This window comes from Chironomus tepperi, unplaced genomic scaffold, assembly GCF_022539635.2.
Source record: "Chironomus tepperi strain 1889 unplaced genomic scaffold, CSIRO-AGI_Ctep_v1 contig_425, whole genome shotgun sequence".
Classification (NCBI taxonomy): domain Eukaryota; kingdom Metazoa; phylum Arthropoda; class Insecta; order Diptera; family Chironomidae; genus Chironomus; species Chironomus tepperi.
The window spans coordinates 525033-539340 of NW_027226547.1; the positions used below are offsets into that span (position 1 = coordinate 525033).

A 14308-nucleotide genomic window follows, 5' to 3' on the forward strand; every position below is an offset into this window, starting at 1 on the left:
ACTTATAGAAATTCAAATAAAAGAATAAATATATTATTCTAATTACTTAGTTCGCTGACCGTACAGATTAATTGTGATCTATGGTCTCCCTTAGATTCCACCTGAAACTGGTCCTATCGTTGAATACCGTTTTGCCAATTTTCAATACCAAGTACAATATTGTCTTTGTCACCAGCTTCCTTCCATGAATTTTTTGAACGTTCTCATGATCATTAGCCATCTACAATGTCAGACTTGAAGACCTTATTTAAAAGATCTGTAGAAAATGTGCTATTAATGATTGATAAATATTCAAATTATGCCCTTATACTCATCCATAATCTCTTTAAAATCTAGATTCTATAGAACACGAATGCCATACAAATTATCGATTTAACGAAGATTTTACATAGAAGCTGCTTGTATGCTTATCTTACAAATTGTTAAAATTTAAGGTTGTTGAAAATCTCTGCACGTATTCTTGCAGTTATCTTGAAACTAATTACAGAAAACATGCAGTAGTTAGAGAATATTTAAAATAAGTGTTAGGTAACATATTGATATGTTACTTATTGTAATTAATCAAATTACATAAGACAGTGATATATGAACACAAATCAAAAGAAAAACAAACAAAAAATTCGTGATAAAAAGAAAAACATTTCATCATCAAAATGTAACTTTTACTTTTTCACTTCAATCAAATCCAATTTTTTGCAATTCACTTGTCGACTGACTTCTTGCACAGTATCACTCTCACTCTCTATACAAATTAAAAAATTAGTATCGATTATCTTTGCATTTTTAATTTGCAGCTTTATTTCAAACCTGAGATAATAAAAATATTTTTTTCAATTATCTTTTTATATTGTATTCTTCATTTATTTATTGATTCATTCATCTACGGATTCATACATTCCTATAAATAATAACAATAATAATAATTTATTTACAACAATCCATAATGATGATATCGAAGAACGAAAATTTGATGCAATTTGAATAATTTGATTGATTTGTCATGGAAAATTGAATTTTAATCGAATAAACATGACTAGGACATTATGCTTGGTACCACGACTCTAAATTAGTTATGGTAAATATAAAGTATTAATTTAAAAACTTGGGTGCATTTCAATTATTGCATTTTTTTTTTAAAATAAATCACATTTGCTGACTATTGAAGAAAATAGAATTGGAGGACCTCCTATTTCTAGTAGGACTTCTGATATCCGTGTCAAAAAAACATTAGAATTAGTCATTAATATTGACATTAACTTGTCCTCAACTCGTCGGTTAACTCTTAATTTCAATCGTTCCACAATTTAGAATTTAGTATTTTTAGGGCACCAAATGAGACCGGAATTGTCCTAAATTCAAGTTATATTCCCCTTATTCCAAGAAATCCTAGTTTATATTAAAAATTCAGGAATTAAGAATTGGCTAATATTTCATTTGATAAAATCACAGCTGTTGGTAAATTCGTAATAACAGTTTTATATGCATTATGTGCTTAGAGTCACACATTAGCATGAAATGCAACTAGTTCGCGAACAAGATGAAGAAGATACAACATTATGGCAATGTTTCAATAATTATAAAATAAAATGATGTTTTAATTGCAATGAACATAAATATATATAGCAATTAGGTGATGCATCCATCAAGGAACATATCATCTGGTGCATTAAATATTTTATGAACAATTTATTAATATTTGCACATCATCTAATCACCTATAAATATTCATTGCCCTACTCAAAGCACTATTATTTTTGTTCATGCATGAATAACAAATTTGAAGATGATGACGACTATTATGGTGAGATACCTGTAAAGCTTCTTCATTTATGACAACAATAAATATTTTCTGCTCTAAAAGAAGTAGATTTACATTTTTGTTTTTGCTTATGCTTCTAAACTAAGTGGCTTCTTTTTCTTTTTTATTAGCAAAAGAGATAAGTATGGTAAAGTATCATGCATACTAAAAAGAAGATGAAAGAAGCAGAAAAGAGAATGAGAAGCAAATACAGACATTCAAATCTGAGTGTACGGCAATGCATTATCCACATACATAAAGATCAATTTATCTCTCTAGTTGCAATGTTTGCCTCTCTTTCAGCCTTAAGTCGTGAACTGTAGTCTCAGCTAAACTACAATTGAAGTGGTAAACACTTTTATTTTCAAAGCAATTGTTTAGTACCAAGAGACTTAGATTCCATCTGCTAGTATAAAAGTGATGTACATTTTAAGATTTTTCATCATTCAATTTGTTCAAATCATCCGGTAAAGTCATAGTGGAAATAAAAGTTTCACAGCTTGAGTGTATTATCTAAGGAAAGTTACCAAACTAAAGGTGTTCAAAGAATTTTCGTGGATTAGTACGAGGTACAGGCGTTAACCAAAAATACAAATTTTGTGTAATTAATGTGACTTCATTTCTCGTGATGATGGACTTCATTTCTAGAGAATATTTGCACCAAATGCAATTCTATTGTGCATACTGTGAATATTAAATTACGAAATATTTAAGAAAAAAAAAAATCAAAATAATTTTTATTATAAATGTGAAGAAGTTTAAAAGTAAAGAACATATGAAGCTCAATTAATAAGTGCTAAGAATAGTTTCAGCTATTTAAATTAAAATGGACAGATTCAAGAATCATACTTAAAGTCACTTCATAAATCTAATTACTATTCAAATTTTTCAAGAATAAGTGACATCTGTGGATTATAAATTCAGGATCTTTGTACTTACTTCAATTGCCATTGAGATTAATTATGATCCATGGCCTGGAGGATCTTTGTACAAGAATTAATATACTGTGATATTATTTACTGATGTTCAATCATTGATTTATCTTGAATTAGGACATTTGTCCTAAAAGTGCTTATGGCATGATAATAGTTTTTGGATTGATCTCTTCAAATTTCAATAGATAAATTATAATATTTTAAAAGTTAAGGGGTATTGATTGGATTGATCTCTAAAAAATTTGAAAGAGATTTTTGGAAAATTTTGAGAAAAGTGCTTAAAATTTAGGCGATTTCATCCCATGTCGAGCATTTCAAAAAATACTATTATATTTTGTTTGAAAATCGATACTGTCCAACATCAAGTGTACAAATATACAGTTTACGTTCAATACTTTGCTATCATGTGTGAAAAATTCAAATTTATAGTGTTGCATTAGAAAATTAATGGAAAAATAATAATTTTACGCAATGATAATGATTGCAATTTATAGCAATATCACTTAAATCTTCATTTCCACTGTTAATTTTCCAACAAATAGCCTTATTCAAAAATTGGAAATCTGCATGCAATCTAATGCAAACAAAAGTTGAAAATGCTTTTATTGTAAACAACATTGTTGCACTTCTTTCCATTTTGACTCTCTGATTTTCTGTTGGAGTCTATTTCTGTTAATATACGGAGTTAATGACGTTTGCAATTTTTCTCATAGGTATTTATTAGCTAGGAAAAAGGATGAAAATTTTCAGTATAGCAGTAAGTTCTTGCTAAATAATGTTTGAATATTATTTAAAATTTAATATTTTGCATATAATCACTTCCAAAATTAAATAGGGAGCCTTTCTCCTGTACTTCGTCACTGTTGTACACTGTGAAGGTAATAAATAATTTAAAATGAGGTCTCAAAACTTAGAAACTAACAAACATATATCTTAAAGCTCCACTTCCACAACGCAATTACTTACCTCCAAGCACAAGCTATGGAACACCTGATTTAGGAAATTTGGCATCAGGCGAGACACCATCACAAAGTTATGGAGACAACAAATCCACAAGCTATGATTTACCAGCTTCAGGTTAAAAACTTGATATTTTTGATTCAACTTGTATTAATAAATCATCCCGTTTCAATGTTTAGGCATCCCAAGCACCTCTGGATACGCCGATGATGATTCAGTGACTGTAAATGCCCCATCAAGTCAATATGGACCACCGAAAAATGGTATGTTCTTTGTTCAACTTGGTAAAACTACTCCAAAATTGGAATTTAAATTGTAAATAGTCTTAAATCAAAGCTAAGTTAGCTTTGCAGTTTATGAGTTTTTAGAATAATGATTTAAAATCCAGCACAAAATTATATTTCAATTAATTAAATTATTGATGAAAAAAATATGTTGGTGCATAGGCAATGGTAACGGAGGTAATGGTTATTCAGCACCACAATCCACTGCACCTTCCTCACAATACCCAGCAAGAAACGGTTAGTTTTTTAAAAGCTAATTTATTTGTAAAATTGTATGTTATGATTTTGGTTATTAAAAATATAATAGGCAATGGAAACAATGGATACTCTGCACCACGTCCATCAGCACCATCAACCCAATACGGTCCACCTTCAAGCAATGGAAATGGAAACAATGGATACTCGGCACCACGTCCTTCAGCTCCATCAAGTCAATATGGCCCACCATCAAGCAATGGAAATGGAAACAATGGATACTCTGCACCACGTCCTTCTGCTCCATCAACCGAATATGGCCCACCTTCAAGAAATGGAAATGGTCAATCTGCTCCACGTCCATCAGCACCATCATCTCAATATGGCCCACCATCAAGCAATGGAAATGGAAATAATGGATACTCTGCACCACGTCCATCAGCACCATCAATTCAATATGGCCCACCATCAAGCAATGGAAATGGAAATGGAAATAATGGATACTCTGCACCACGTCCATCAGCACCATCAAGCCAATACGGTCCACCTTCAAGCAATGGAAATGGAAATAACGGATACTCCGCACCACGTCCTTCAGCACCATCAACCCAATATGGCCCACCTTCAAGCAATGGAAATGGAAATAATGGCCAGTCTGCACCACGTCCTTCAGCACCATCAACCCAATACGGTCCACCTTCAAGCAATGGAAATGGTAACAATGGATACTCTGCACCACGTCCATCAGCACCATCAAGCCAATACGGTCCTCCTTCAAGCAATGGCCCATCTGCACCACGTCCATCAGCACCATCATCTCAATATGGCCCACCTTCAAGCAATGGCAATGGTAACAATGGATACTCTGCTCCACGTCCTTCAGCACCATCAACCCAATATGGCCCACCATCAAGCAATGGAAACGGAAATGGAAATAATGGATACTCTGCACCACGTCCATCAGCACCATCAAGCCAATACGGTCCACCATCAAGCAATGGAAATGGAAACAATGGCCAATCTGCAGGACGTCCTTCAGCACCATCAACCCAATACGGTCCACCTTCAAGCAATGGCAATGGCAACAATGGATACTCCGCTCCACGTCCATCAGCACCATCAAGCCAATATGGTCCACCTTCAAGCAATGGAAATGGAAACAATGGATACTCTGCACCACGTCCATCAGCACCATCAAGTCAGTATGGCCCACCCTCAAGCAATGGAAATGGCCAATCTGCACCACGTCCATCAGCACCATCATCTCAATATGGCCCACCTTCAAGCAATGGTAATGAAAACAACGAAGCCTCATCAGGTCCATATCCTTCAAGAAACGGTAAGAATAAATTCATTTAATTTTGGTAGAATAAGAATTAATGTAAAATACACATAGGAAATGGTAATGGTAATAACGGATATTCAGCACGTCCATCTGCACCTTCACAACAATACGGTCCACCTAGAAATGGTTAGTAATTTGTAAAGATCATTAATTGATTCCAGAATATATAAAAATTGTAAATATGTACAAACATAATAGGAAATGGCAATGGCAATGGTAACAGCAATGGATATCCTGCAGCACGTACAACGGCTAGTGCTCCATCAACTCAATATGGTCCACCAAGCAATGGTTTGTATTTTTGAAGCTTAAGATCTTGAATTTTCAATTGAAATTTGAATATCATTTCTTAACACAGGCAATGGTAATGGTAATGGATTTAGATCTACAAGTGCTACAATTTCGGCACAATATGATGCCCCAACAAATTCCATCCAAGCTGAAGCCAGAACTGAATTCATTCAACCACCTTCCCAATCATATGGCGCTCCCATTGATACAAGCATAGAGACAACAAACAGCATTTACTCTGAAGTACCCGAAACAATTCAACAAGGATATGATGCCAACGGTGGATACGCTTACTAAACAAACAATACCAACAGCAATACTATTTGAACAGTTACCAAGTGCCTTATTCTTATATTTAAACTACATCAAATAGTAAAATGTACTCAATCTTCAAATCCACAACTCAGTCAAAATGCTTAGGAACATCTGGAACTAGAGTCAGTATGATAAATTTTCAATGAACGGTGTAAATATGTAGAAATGGATCTCGTCAGGTTTCATTGGAATATTATATCATAAGTGACTCTTCTCCTTTTAATTAACACACAAAGTGAGTTAGTTCCTTTTGTATAAAAACGCTTCTTCATATTATGTATGATAGACGATCAAAACTCAAAAACGAAAGAAAAATAAATAAAATAAGAAATTATTTCTCAAAAAAACATCAATTTTTTCAATGCCTATCTATTCATGACCTAACAATCCCGAGCGACACAAATGATACAGTCATATCGAAGTCACACAGAGGGGACATGTAGATCAATAGTGAATTCCAAAGAAACCTCTATGCTACCTGAAAATGGTCCTTCCACTCCTGTATCAATGCCTTCCGCTTAGCAATTTCCAATACCAAATACAGTACTGTCTCTTTCAACAGCTTCGCTTATGATGCGCTACATAGAAGCTTCTTAGATGTGAAATCTTGTTCATTTGTGTCGTTCGGGCAATCATATTTGGAAAATCCAAAATTTGAATCAATTTACACATCTTCAAATCTTTGGTTTACTGTCTGTAAATTTAATGTCTGCAATGTAAGTTATCCAGCTGAGTCCAATTGACGTCAAAAATTCTCAGTACATGACCATGATCTGTCATGTTGAGTAAAATGTATAATGTGTAATGCTCATAAATTCTCAACAAATTCAATATTTAATAATAAATTTCCATAAATTATGTGTCTGCATTCAAAGTCGAAGTTCTCATAAAGAAGCAAAAATACTTGTCACAAATAGTTTTGGTCTTAAATGAACTAAAGTGGTTTCATTGATTTTTTTATTCCTTTTCTTCTCCAATACAACATAAAGTTCCTATTCATATTAAAAAGCTCTTTCAAAAGAAAAAAAATTAATAAAACTGAGTGAAAATTTTTGAAATTCATCGCACGTCCTGTTCATGAGAAGCTTGGAAGATTTTCTTTATGTATGGTATGTGGGAAGGAGAGAGACAGAGAGTAAAAATTTATAAAAATAAGTAGATGATAATGGTGAAGAATAATAGTTGGAGCTGCCATCGCACAAAATGGAGGAAATAAAAAAATGTAATTCCTTTACCGGTTATTTTAGACTGTCATCCTGTTATGTTTTATTGCATAATTGACAAGGTAATAGAAAAATATATATATATATATTCATGACTATATAAAAGATTAGTTTCCGATACCTTTCGGGCAGGAATTATTGACCATAAACAAATCTGTACATAAACGTGTGCGCCGTGGCAAATGAAAACTATTAAATATTTTTTTTTCCATATAGCCCAAAAGAGAGCAAAAGAAAAAATCGATTTCAGACACAATTTTTTAAGGTTTATTTTGGTATCGTTGAGAATTACCATAATTTTTTTTCCTTTCCTCTCTGTTGTTTCATTTGGGAAACGTGAATGGAAGAAGAAAGTATCTAGAAATTCATTCAAATAAAATAGATTGTGTATTTATTGCACACAGAATACAAACATCCTTTCCACATTTTTCATTGTATGTATGTGTGAGTAAGCATTTGTAATTTTTCACAACTACATAAAACATGCCGCTGAATTTACGTCACTGAAAATCACAATCATCCAATTGAAAGTTTGAATGAAAAACAGCATGCGCCGGTCGTGTACAGACATTCCAGGTGTAAAAGGAAAATTCTTTTATCCTTACACAAAAACTTTTGTTTGTATTTGTGCGAGGATATTTTAGGTGGGGATGTGAAAACAGTTTTTCTTCTACATTTTCACGTAGAATCAGAGAGAAGCTACATTTCGCTGCGACCAGGTCGAGTCGTCCTCTCGACATAAAATATATAGAGGAAAATTGATATAAAAGTAAAATAAAGAGCTCCCCATATAAGAAAAAAAAGCTCTTTTGGGAAGCTTAATGGAGGTCCATAGTGCGCGCAAAAGTAAAGGCAACCATTTTTGAAAAAAGTGAATAATTTTTTTCAAAACTTTTCGGCTTTAAGTGCATTTTTTCGTGAACGGATAAAAGTGATCGATTAATTATCAAATTAATTACTTAATTGTGATGCTAAAGAAAATTTGAAGGAAATAAAAAGTCATAAATTAATTTGATTAATTAAGTTTTAGCATTCAAATTGAAAAAGGAAGAAATTTACGAGTAAAATAAAAGTAAATTTTGTGCAAAAAAGAGTTTGTGGCTAAGAATTAAAATCAAACGAATCAGAAATTGCGATTATATAACGAGAAAAAAAAATAAGAAAATTTAAGACAGTGGCGTCACACGAAGAAAATTCCAACACGGGCGAATCATCACCTTCCGCCCTGTTTTCGAAATTTGGAGGTTCACTCTTTGGGGCCGCAACTGGATCACCCCAAAAAGTAGTCACTAATATTCGTGGATTTCTATCGAATCACTTGCCTGGTATTCCATCAGTACCAGTTCCAGATACAGGTGAGCTACAATCTCAATTTCTGTTTTTCGGACGTCACTGTGCATTACAATTTCTTTTTTTCTTTCCTTTCATTTTTACTTTTTGTAATGCATAAAAATTTATTAAAGAATAAAAAAAAGTTTTTTCTTTATTTTATCAGTTCCATCTTAATTTGTTTTCTTAGTTTTCTGATTCTCATCAATATTTAAATATGAATTGAAGAATAATAAGTTTATATCAAGTTTATATGAAAAAAAATCTATAAATCATGTAATTCACGAAAAATACTAATTCATCATAAATGACTTCATACTTATGTATGAAGGATTTTGAATTATAAGAGATATACAAAATTTCGAATTTAATTTTGGTAGTAGTTCAAGAAAATGTAATTTTTGGGAAGGAATATCTACGCAGGAAAATTTTGCGTTTTTGCTTTTGGCTATTTTGTATCGATTTTTCTTTCATGAAAAATGTCTAACTGTCCATCATAATATCTTGATTTGAATTCTGCCTTATTCTTTATAACTTATCCTTAGCTAGCAAAAAGCGAGTTGTATGTTAATGATGAGTAATCTTTCGATAGCATGCTCTTTGACTGTTAGCGTTATTATTTCGTATCCATTCGATCCAAAAAGATTTTGTTTCAAGCTAAAAGTATAAAATTTACAAAACGACCACAAAATGTCGAATTTCTAGTACCAGACATAGATTGAGCTTAAATTTCATTTGGTTGCTCACCAGAAAACTTTTAATTACACAAAATGATTAAAAATATATTTTTAACCTCAAAGTTTATTCGATAGCTCCATGTAATTTAGATCAGTAAAATGAAACTTATCACACGAAAAGGTTTAAGATCCTTTCGGTAATTACTAATGACGGGTTGCACACTACTAAAAATAGAAAAGTCTACCGTTCTTAAGATTGAAAATTCTAATGAATATAACATGATAATTTGAAATTTATTAAATTCGTCTCCTGCCTAAACTTACACATATAATCTCATATCTGTGAAGCATTTTAGGTAAGATGTGCCATTATCAAGACCTTTAAAAGTTTTTATGCATGAAGCTCGTGAAAACTTTTTGCATAAATTAAATCTTTCTTGGTGTTGTTACTGAATCATAAACTTATAAATCTAAACATACCTCTAAGGAGACATTTATTGTGTTGATCGCATAATCTGAATTTAAGCCATATTCTTTTGAGAAATTAGATATGCAAATTGCAGAATAAACTCTTTAACATTTTGAATAAACTGTCACAGTAACTAAAGTTAGTTTAAAAAGTTAATGTTAGGGTTTTATAAAGTCTCAGATTCTACTTGTTTTCAAAATTGAGACTAAAGTTGAGGCTGGGATCCTGACCGAGAAGTATTTAACTCTGTATCGATTACCCTTAGCACCTCTTAGGAACTTTTAATGATTCTAATTCTAACTCATATTCCGAAGGGACAAAAGTTAGAACTAATCATCAATTAGACATTAACTAGCCTAGATTTAACTAATTTTAAATCTCACTTTTAAATTTCTAATTTTTAAAAAACAAATTTTTGTGGTTTTTTTACAAAACCGCCCAAAATGTTCAAAAATATTTTCACTTGAATGGCTTCAACGTAAATTTATTTCCACACAAAATAAATTCTTTTTTTATTGAACACTTGTTTATGATACCGAATTTTCACACGAATTATTTTAAAGGTTCTCTGCGTGTCTGCTATGTTCCAGTTTTATCGATTTTCTGCCTCCTTTCATGTTTCAAGTTTTATAATAATTATTATACTTACCAAAAATAAACACATTTTAAGACTGGCATGTTGCTACCTAAAGAAATCTTATTTGCTTTCTTATGAAAATTTATTGGACTTTCTCTTTATTTTGGGACTTGTTATTAAATTTTTCTCTTAAATTTGTGTTTTCCTTAACGTGGAAACAGCAATTTTCTAACAAATTGTAATTCACATTTTTTCCATCATTGAATAAGTTTTAGGCTATATTTTTCAAATTATACTGAAAGCATAGATAATTTGGTATGGGTGAGAAATTCATTGGGAAATTGGATTTCTTTTATTCTGTTTGTTATGCCACAGAAAACTGAAAAAAAAAAATATCTAAATAGGAAGTTTTCAATAGAATTTTGCACTGACGGAAAAAAACATTTATTCAAGCTGAATATATTTAAAATCAAATTAATAAATAAATAAATAAAATTGATTATTCTGATAAAAATAGAATTACTATTGAAATTATAATTTGATAAATTAATTACTAAGCATGGAATACAGCAATAATTGGTCGATTATCATAAAAATGTTTATACTAATTTTGCAATTTTCCCCGTCTCTATAACTCATGAACATCAACAACACTAAAGTTAATTTAATTATAAACATTGTTTAATGAACATACTAGCAGTTGGTAATGGAAATAACAAGGAAGCATTATTGACAATGTTTTAACAAATTATTTGCCTCTATTGTTCTACATGAAAGAAAAAAATCGGAAAATGCGAATAAAGACATTTCAAGGAATGAAAATCCTATTCGGATGCATCCCTCGTTCTCATCAGCTAAATAAATATTATTCTGCCCTTACCATTCCTCAATTTGTATTGAATTATACGCATACAGATGATGCCTCACACTTGTTCTACCCTCGCATAAATGTATATCTTGTTTATTTATGAACATGTACATGTATTGCACAATCTTCCTCATCATCTCTTTCATAAGCCTATTTGGACTTCTTTTTTCCGTCTGTTTACTTTACTTATTTTCATAATGTTTACAAATAAATGTCCATAACTCATTGTTATGATGTTATTTCTGATGATAGGAAATTTGTCTCATTTTTGTTGCTATTTAAGGATATATCTAATTTTAAGCATTCTATATAGTTTCAATTATTCGCCAAATTCAAGCTACTCTTTCTAGAAATTCTATTTCCACATGATAAACGCTCATTTCACATCTTTAGAGTGCAATAATAAAAGTTTATCTTCGGGACCATTTTCACATCCAACATCTATAAATTTTAGCACATTCGTGTTTTCTATTTTCTTTAATGCCTTTTCAAGTCATGGAAACAATAAAGAAATTCAATATAAGAAATTTTTATGTTGTCGAGTATTTTTTTTTTTTCATTTAATGTTGCAAAACGAAATTCAGTAGTCCTTTTTATAAAAGCATGCAGCTTCATTTTACATTAAAACAAATGCTATTTGGAATAAAGCCATGAAACTTGATAGTGGGGAATATTGTTTAAAAAGGATAGAGAACATATAAAAGAAATGTTGCTATTGTGTCTCGAAGGACGATTGATATATCCCAGGATAGTTTCGATATTTACCTTTATATCACAGCAAAATTCCCGAACAGAACAAATCGACTAATCGATCCATAATCCGGTTTCTATCTGGCGAGACTAGCATGATGCCGGATTTAAAGCGAATACTTATTTAAATTCTATTTTATAGAATTCATATGTAAAATCTCCATTTTAGACGTGAAAGAATTTTTGATAGCTGCAAAGTAAAACCTCTAAAAATGGAAATTTTCACTTAAAAGGAAATGAGCATAAAAAATGGAAATCCTTTTTTCGCCGACTGTTTGCTCATGAAATATTCACACGAATTTTGTTTTATAATTTATTTTCAAAATAACATTTTAGTGTATAGGGATGGAAAGAAGCTTAAAATTTACATCAGGTTGATAGAATAATAATGAAAATTATTTTGTAATGTGGAAGTAGAATCATATGCGGATTTAAATATATTTTTAGAAATTAGATGAATTTATTGTAAATTCATGCTAAATTGTAATAACTCAAAAATATATGGAAATCCTAGTAACTAAATGTTACTATTAAATTGGTAAAATATAACAATTTTTGGCGAATTTGATAAGATTCTGGTAACCAGGATAAAAAGGTTGACAAATCATAATGTTTGACTACAAAAGTGAAAACAGAAAAAATTGTTAAAGAAAATTTGTGTCTTTAAAGCAAATCCAATTTGCTGCTTCCGTATATCTTCTTTATTCCCCTCACTTGACATTCTTCCCATTGTGTCATTCTACAATGGTGTATTGCCATTCAAGCATATCCTTCAAAAATGATTTTATACCTTTATTTCCTAACATGTTTTTTCATTCCATTTGTATTAAGTTGAATTGAATCAAAAAAAAGAATAAAGGCAGGAAAAAAGGAATTGTAAACTTGACAAGAAAATAGGAATGATTCCTTGTTTAAGGAAGTTCATATTGTGAATGCTATTTTTGAAATTGATTAATTTAAAAATCGAAATAATTGGATGAAGTGGAAAAATAAAGAGATTCAGATCGATAATTGTGTTTTCAATAATGCAGCTTTAAAATGTTAATGTTCCTTTAAATGTGAACCACCTTTTAAAAGTGTCAATAGCAACAGATTCTTTGCCTTTCTTTAAATTTTAAAATATTCTGAACACAATAAGAAAAGACCTTTTTTTGAATTCTTCTCTTTATCTATGAATCAGACCTCAAACTTTACTCGAATTTCATACAGAGATAAGTCTACTCTCGATCTCGTCGACTTTGAACTCTGCTTTGAATCGAATTTCCTTTAAGATATGAGCAATCTATGTTTTAAAGTGTTAATATTCATATTTCAAATGCACAACAAACCTCCCATAGCGAAAATCTTTGAACGAAACTCAAATACTAACCTTTAATTTTCAAATCCCTTTTATATTTCAAAAATAAAATTTTGCGTCAAAATCCCCACGGGAATTTTCCTATCTGCCTGTTAAAAACATTTTCTCCTGTATCATTGACTGAATTGTACATGTATGTGTTGGTGTATTTTCATCCCCTAGTTTATTACATCACTCTTGAAAACTTATTCAGCGTGAATTTTTAATGAGAAGGCATGGAACGGAATGAAAAGTGAAACATTTAAAAATACTGAAACATATCATATACCTGCTGAAATTATGTTTTCTTCTACAACGCCACACTTGTACACATAAAACGATCGATAAATTTAAGGACGGTGTGTTTACTTTCACTTTGACGTAATATGAATGAAAGGTAAAGAATTCCCCTATATTTACCACTGATAATTTGGATTTTATAAAAATTTAATGCAAAAATAATATTCGAATTTTTTCAACTCAAACTTATTGATTTGTTCTAGCTGATTCCATCAACTAAGAACTATATTTTTGTAGAAAATCTACGTCATGTTGTTAATAACGTATTGAGTTGCGTGACTGATTCCTCTTTTCATAATTTAATACCCTCTTAGACCTTTCTACAAAGGTAAAGTACATACACGTTTTTACATTATCGATAAACTGAGAATACTCGTTGCCCTTATTTTGAATTAAGGGGAAATAAAAAGTTGTACTACAAAAGAATGAGAAACTACGTGTGATATATTTCCAAAAGCAATACACAATTGAAGGAAAAAACGATTTTTTATGCACTCTGTGTAAGAAAATAAAAAATATATAAAGGAAAAATCAATAAGACGTACGAGATTTAGAAGTGAAGATAAAACGGAAAAACTTGCAAAAACTACTTAAAAATGTATTTGGTAAAAATGAAATTTTCAAGGAATTACGAATCATTTTCTAGCTCTATATTT

At 31.0% G+C, this 14308-nt stretch overlaps 2 protein-coding genes across 5 annotated transcripts in view; both read left to right on the forward strand.

The window, feature by feature from the left end:
• Window positions 1–2231: 2231 nt before the first annotated feature.
• Window positions 2232–6470, forward strand: LOC139097623 (pro-resilin-like). Of its 3 annotated transcripts, none has more exons than XM_070649514.1 (11): window positions 2232–2367; window positions 3447–3490; window positions 3569–3611; window positions 3673–3810; window positions 3873–3956; window positions 4140–4214; window positions 4285–4652; window positions 4878–5511; window positions 5569–5643; window positions 5716–5808; window positions 5876–6470. In XM_070649514.1, the coding sequence occupies exons 2-11, from the start codon at window positions 3470–3472 to the stop codon at window positions 6103–6105; spliced, it is 1761 nt and encodes a 586-aa protein (XP_070505615.1). In that variant the 5' UTR covers window positions 2232–2367; window positions 3447–3469; the 3' UTR covers window positions 6106–6470. The 3 variants fall into 3 exon arrangements, with proteins under 3 accessions (XP_070505615.1, XP_070505616.1, XP_070505614.1); XM_070649515.1 differs by having other exon boundaries at window positions 4285–4577; XM_070649513.1 differs by having other exon boundaries at window positions 4285–5511.
• A 1582-nt stretch (window positions 6471–8052) lies between these two features.
• The window catches only part of LOC139097578 (choline O-acetyltransferase-like), a 36249-nt gene continuing 29993 nt past the window's right edge, over window positions 8053–14308 (forward strand). Inside the window, exon 1 of one of the 2 annotated variants that reach the window (XM_070649463.1) lies at window positions 8053–8701. The gene's annotated coding sequence lies outside the window, so the exon portion shown is untranslated. The remainder of the gene's footprint in view (window positions 8702–14308) is intronic. The other variant, XM_070649464.1, reaches the window with a different exon arrangement.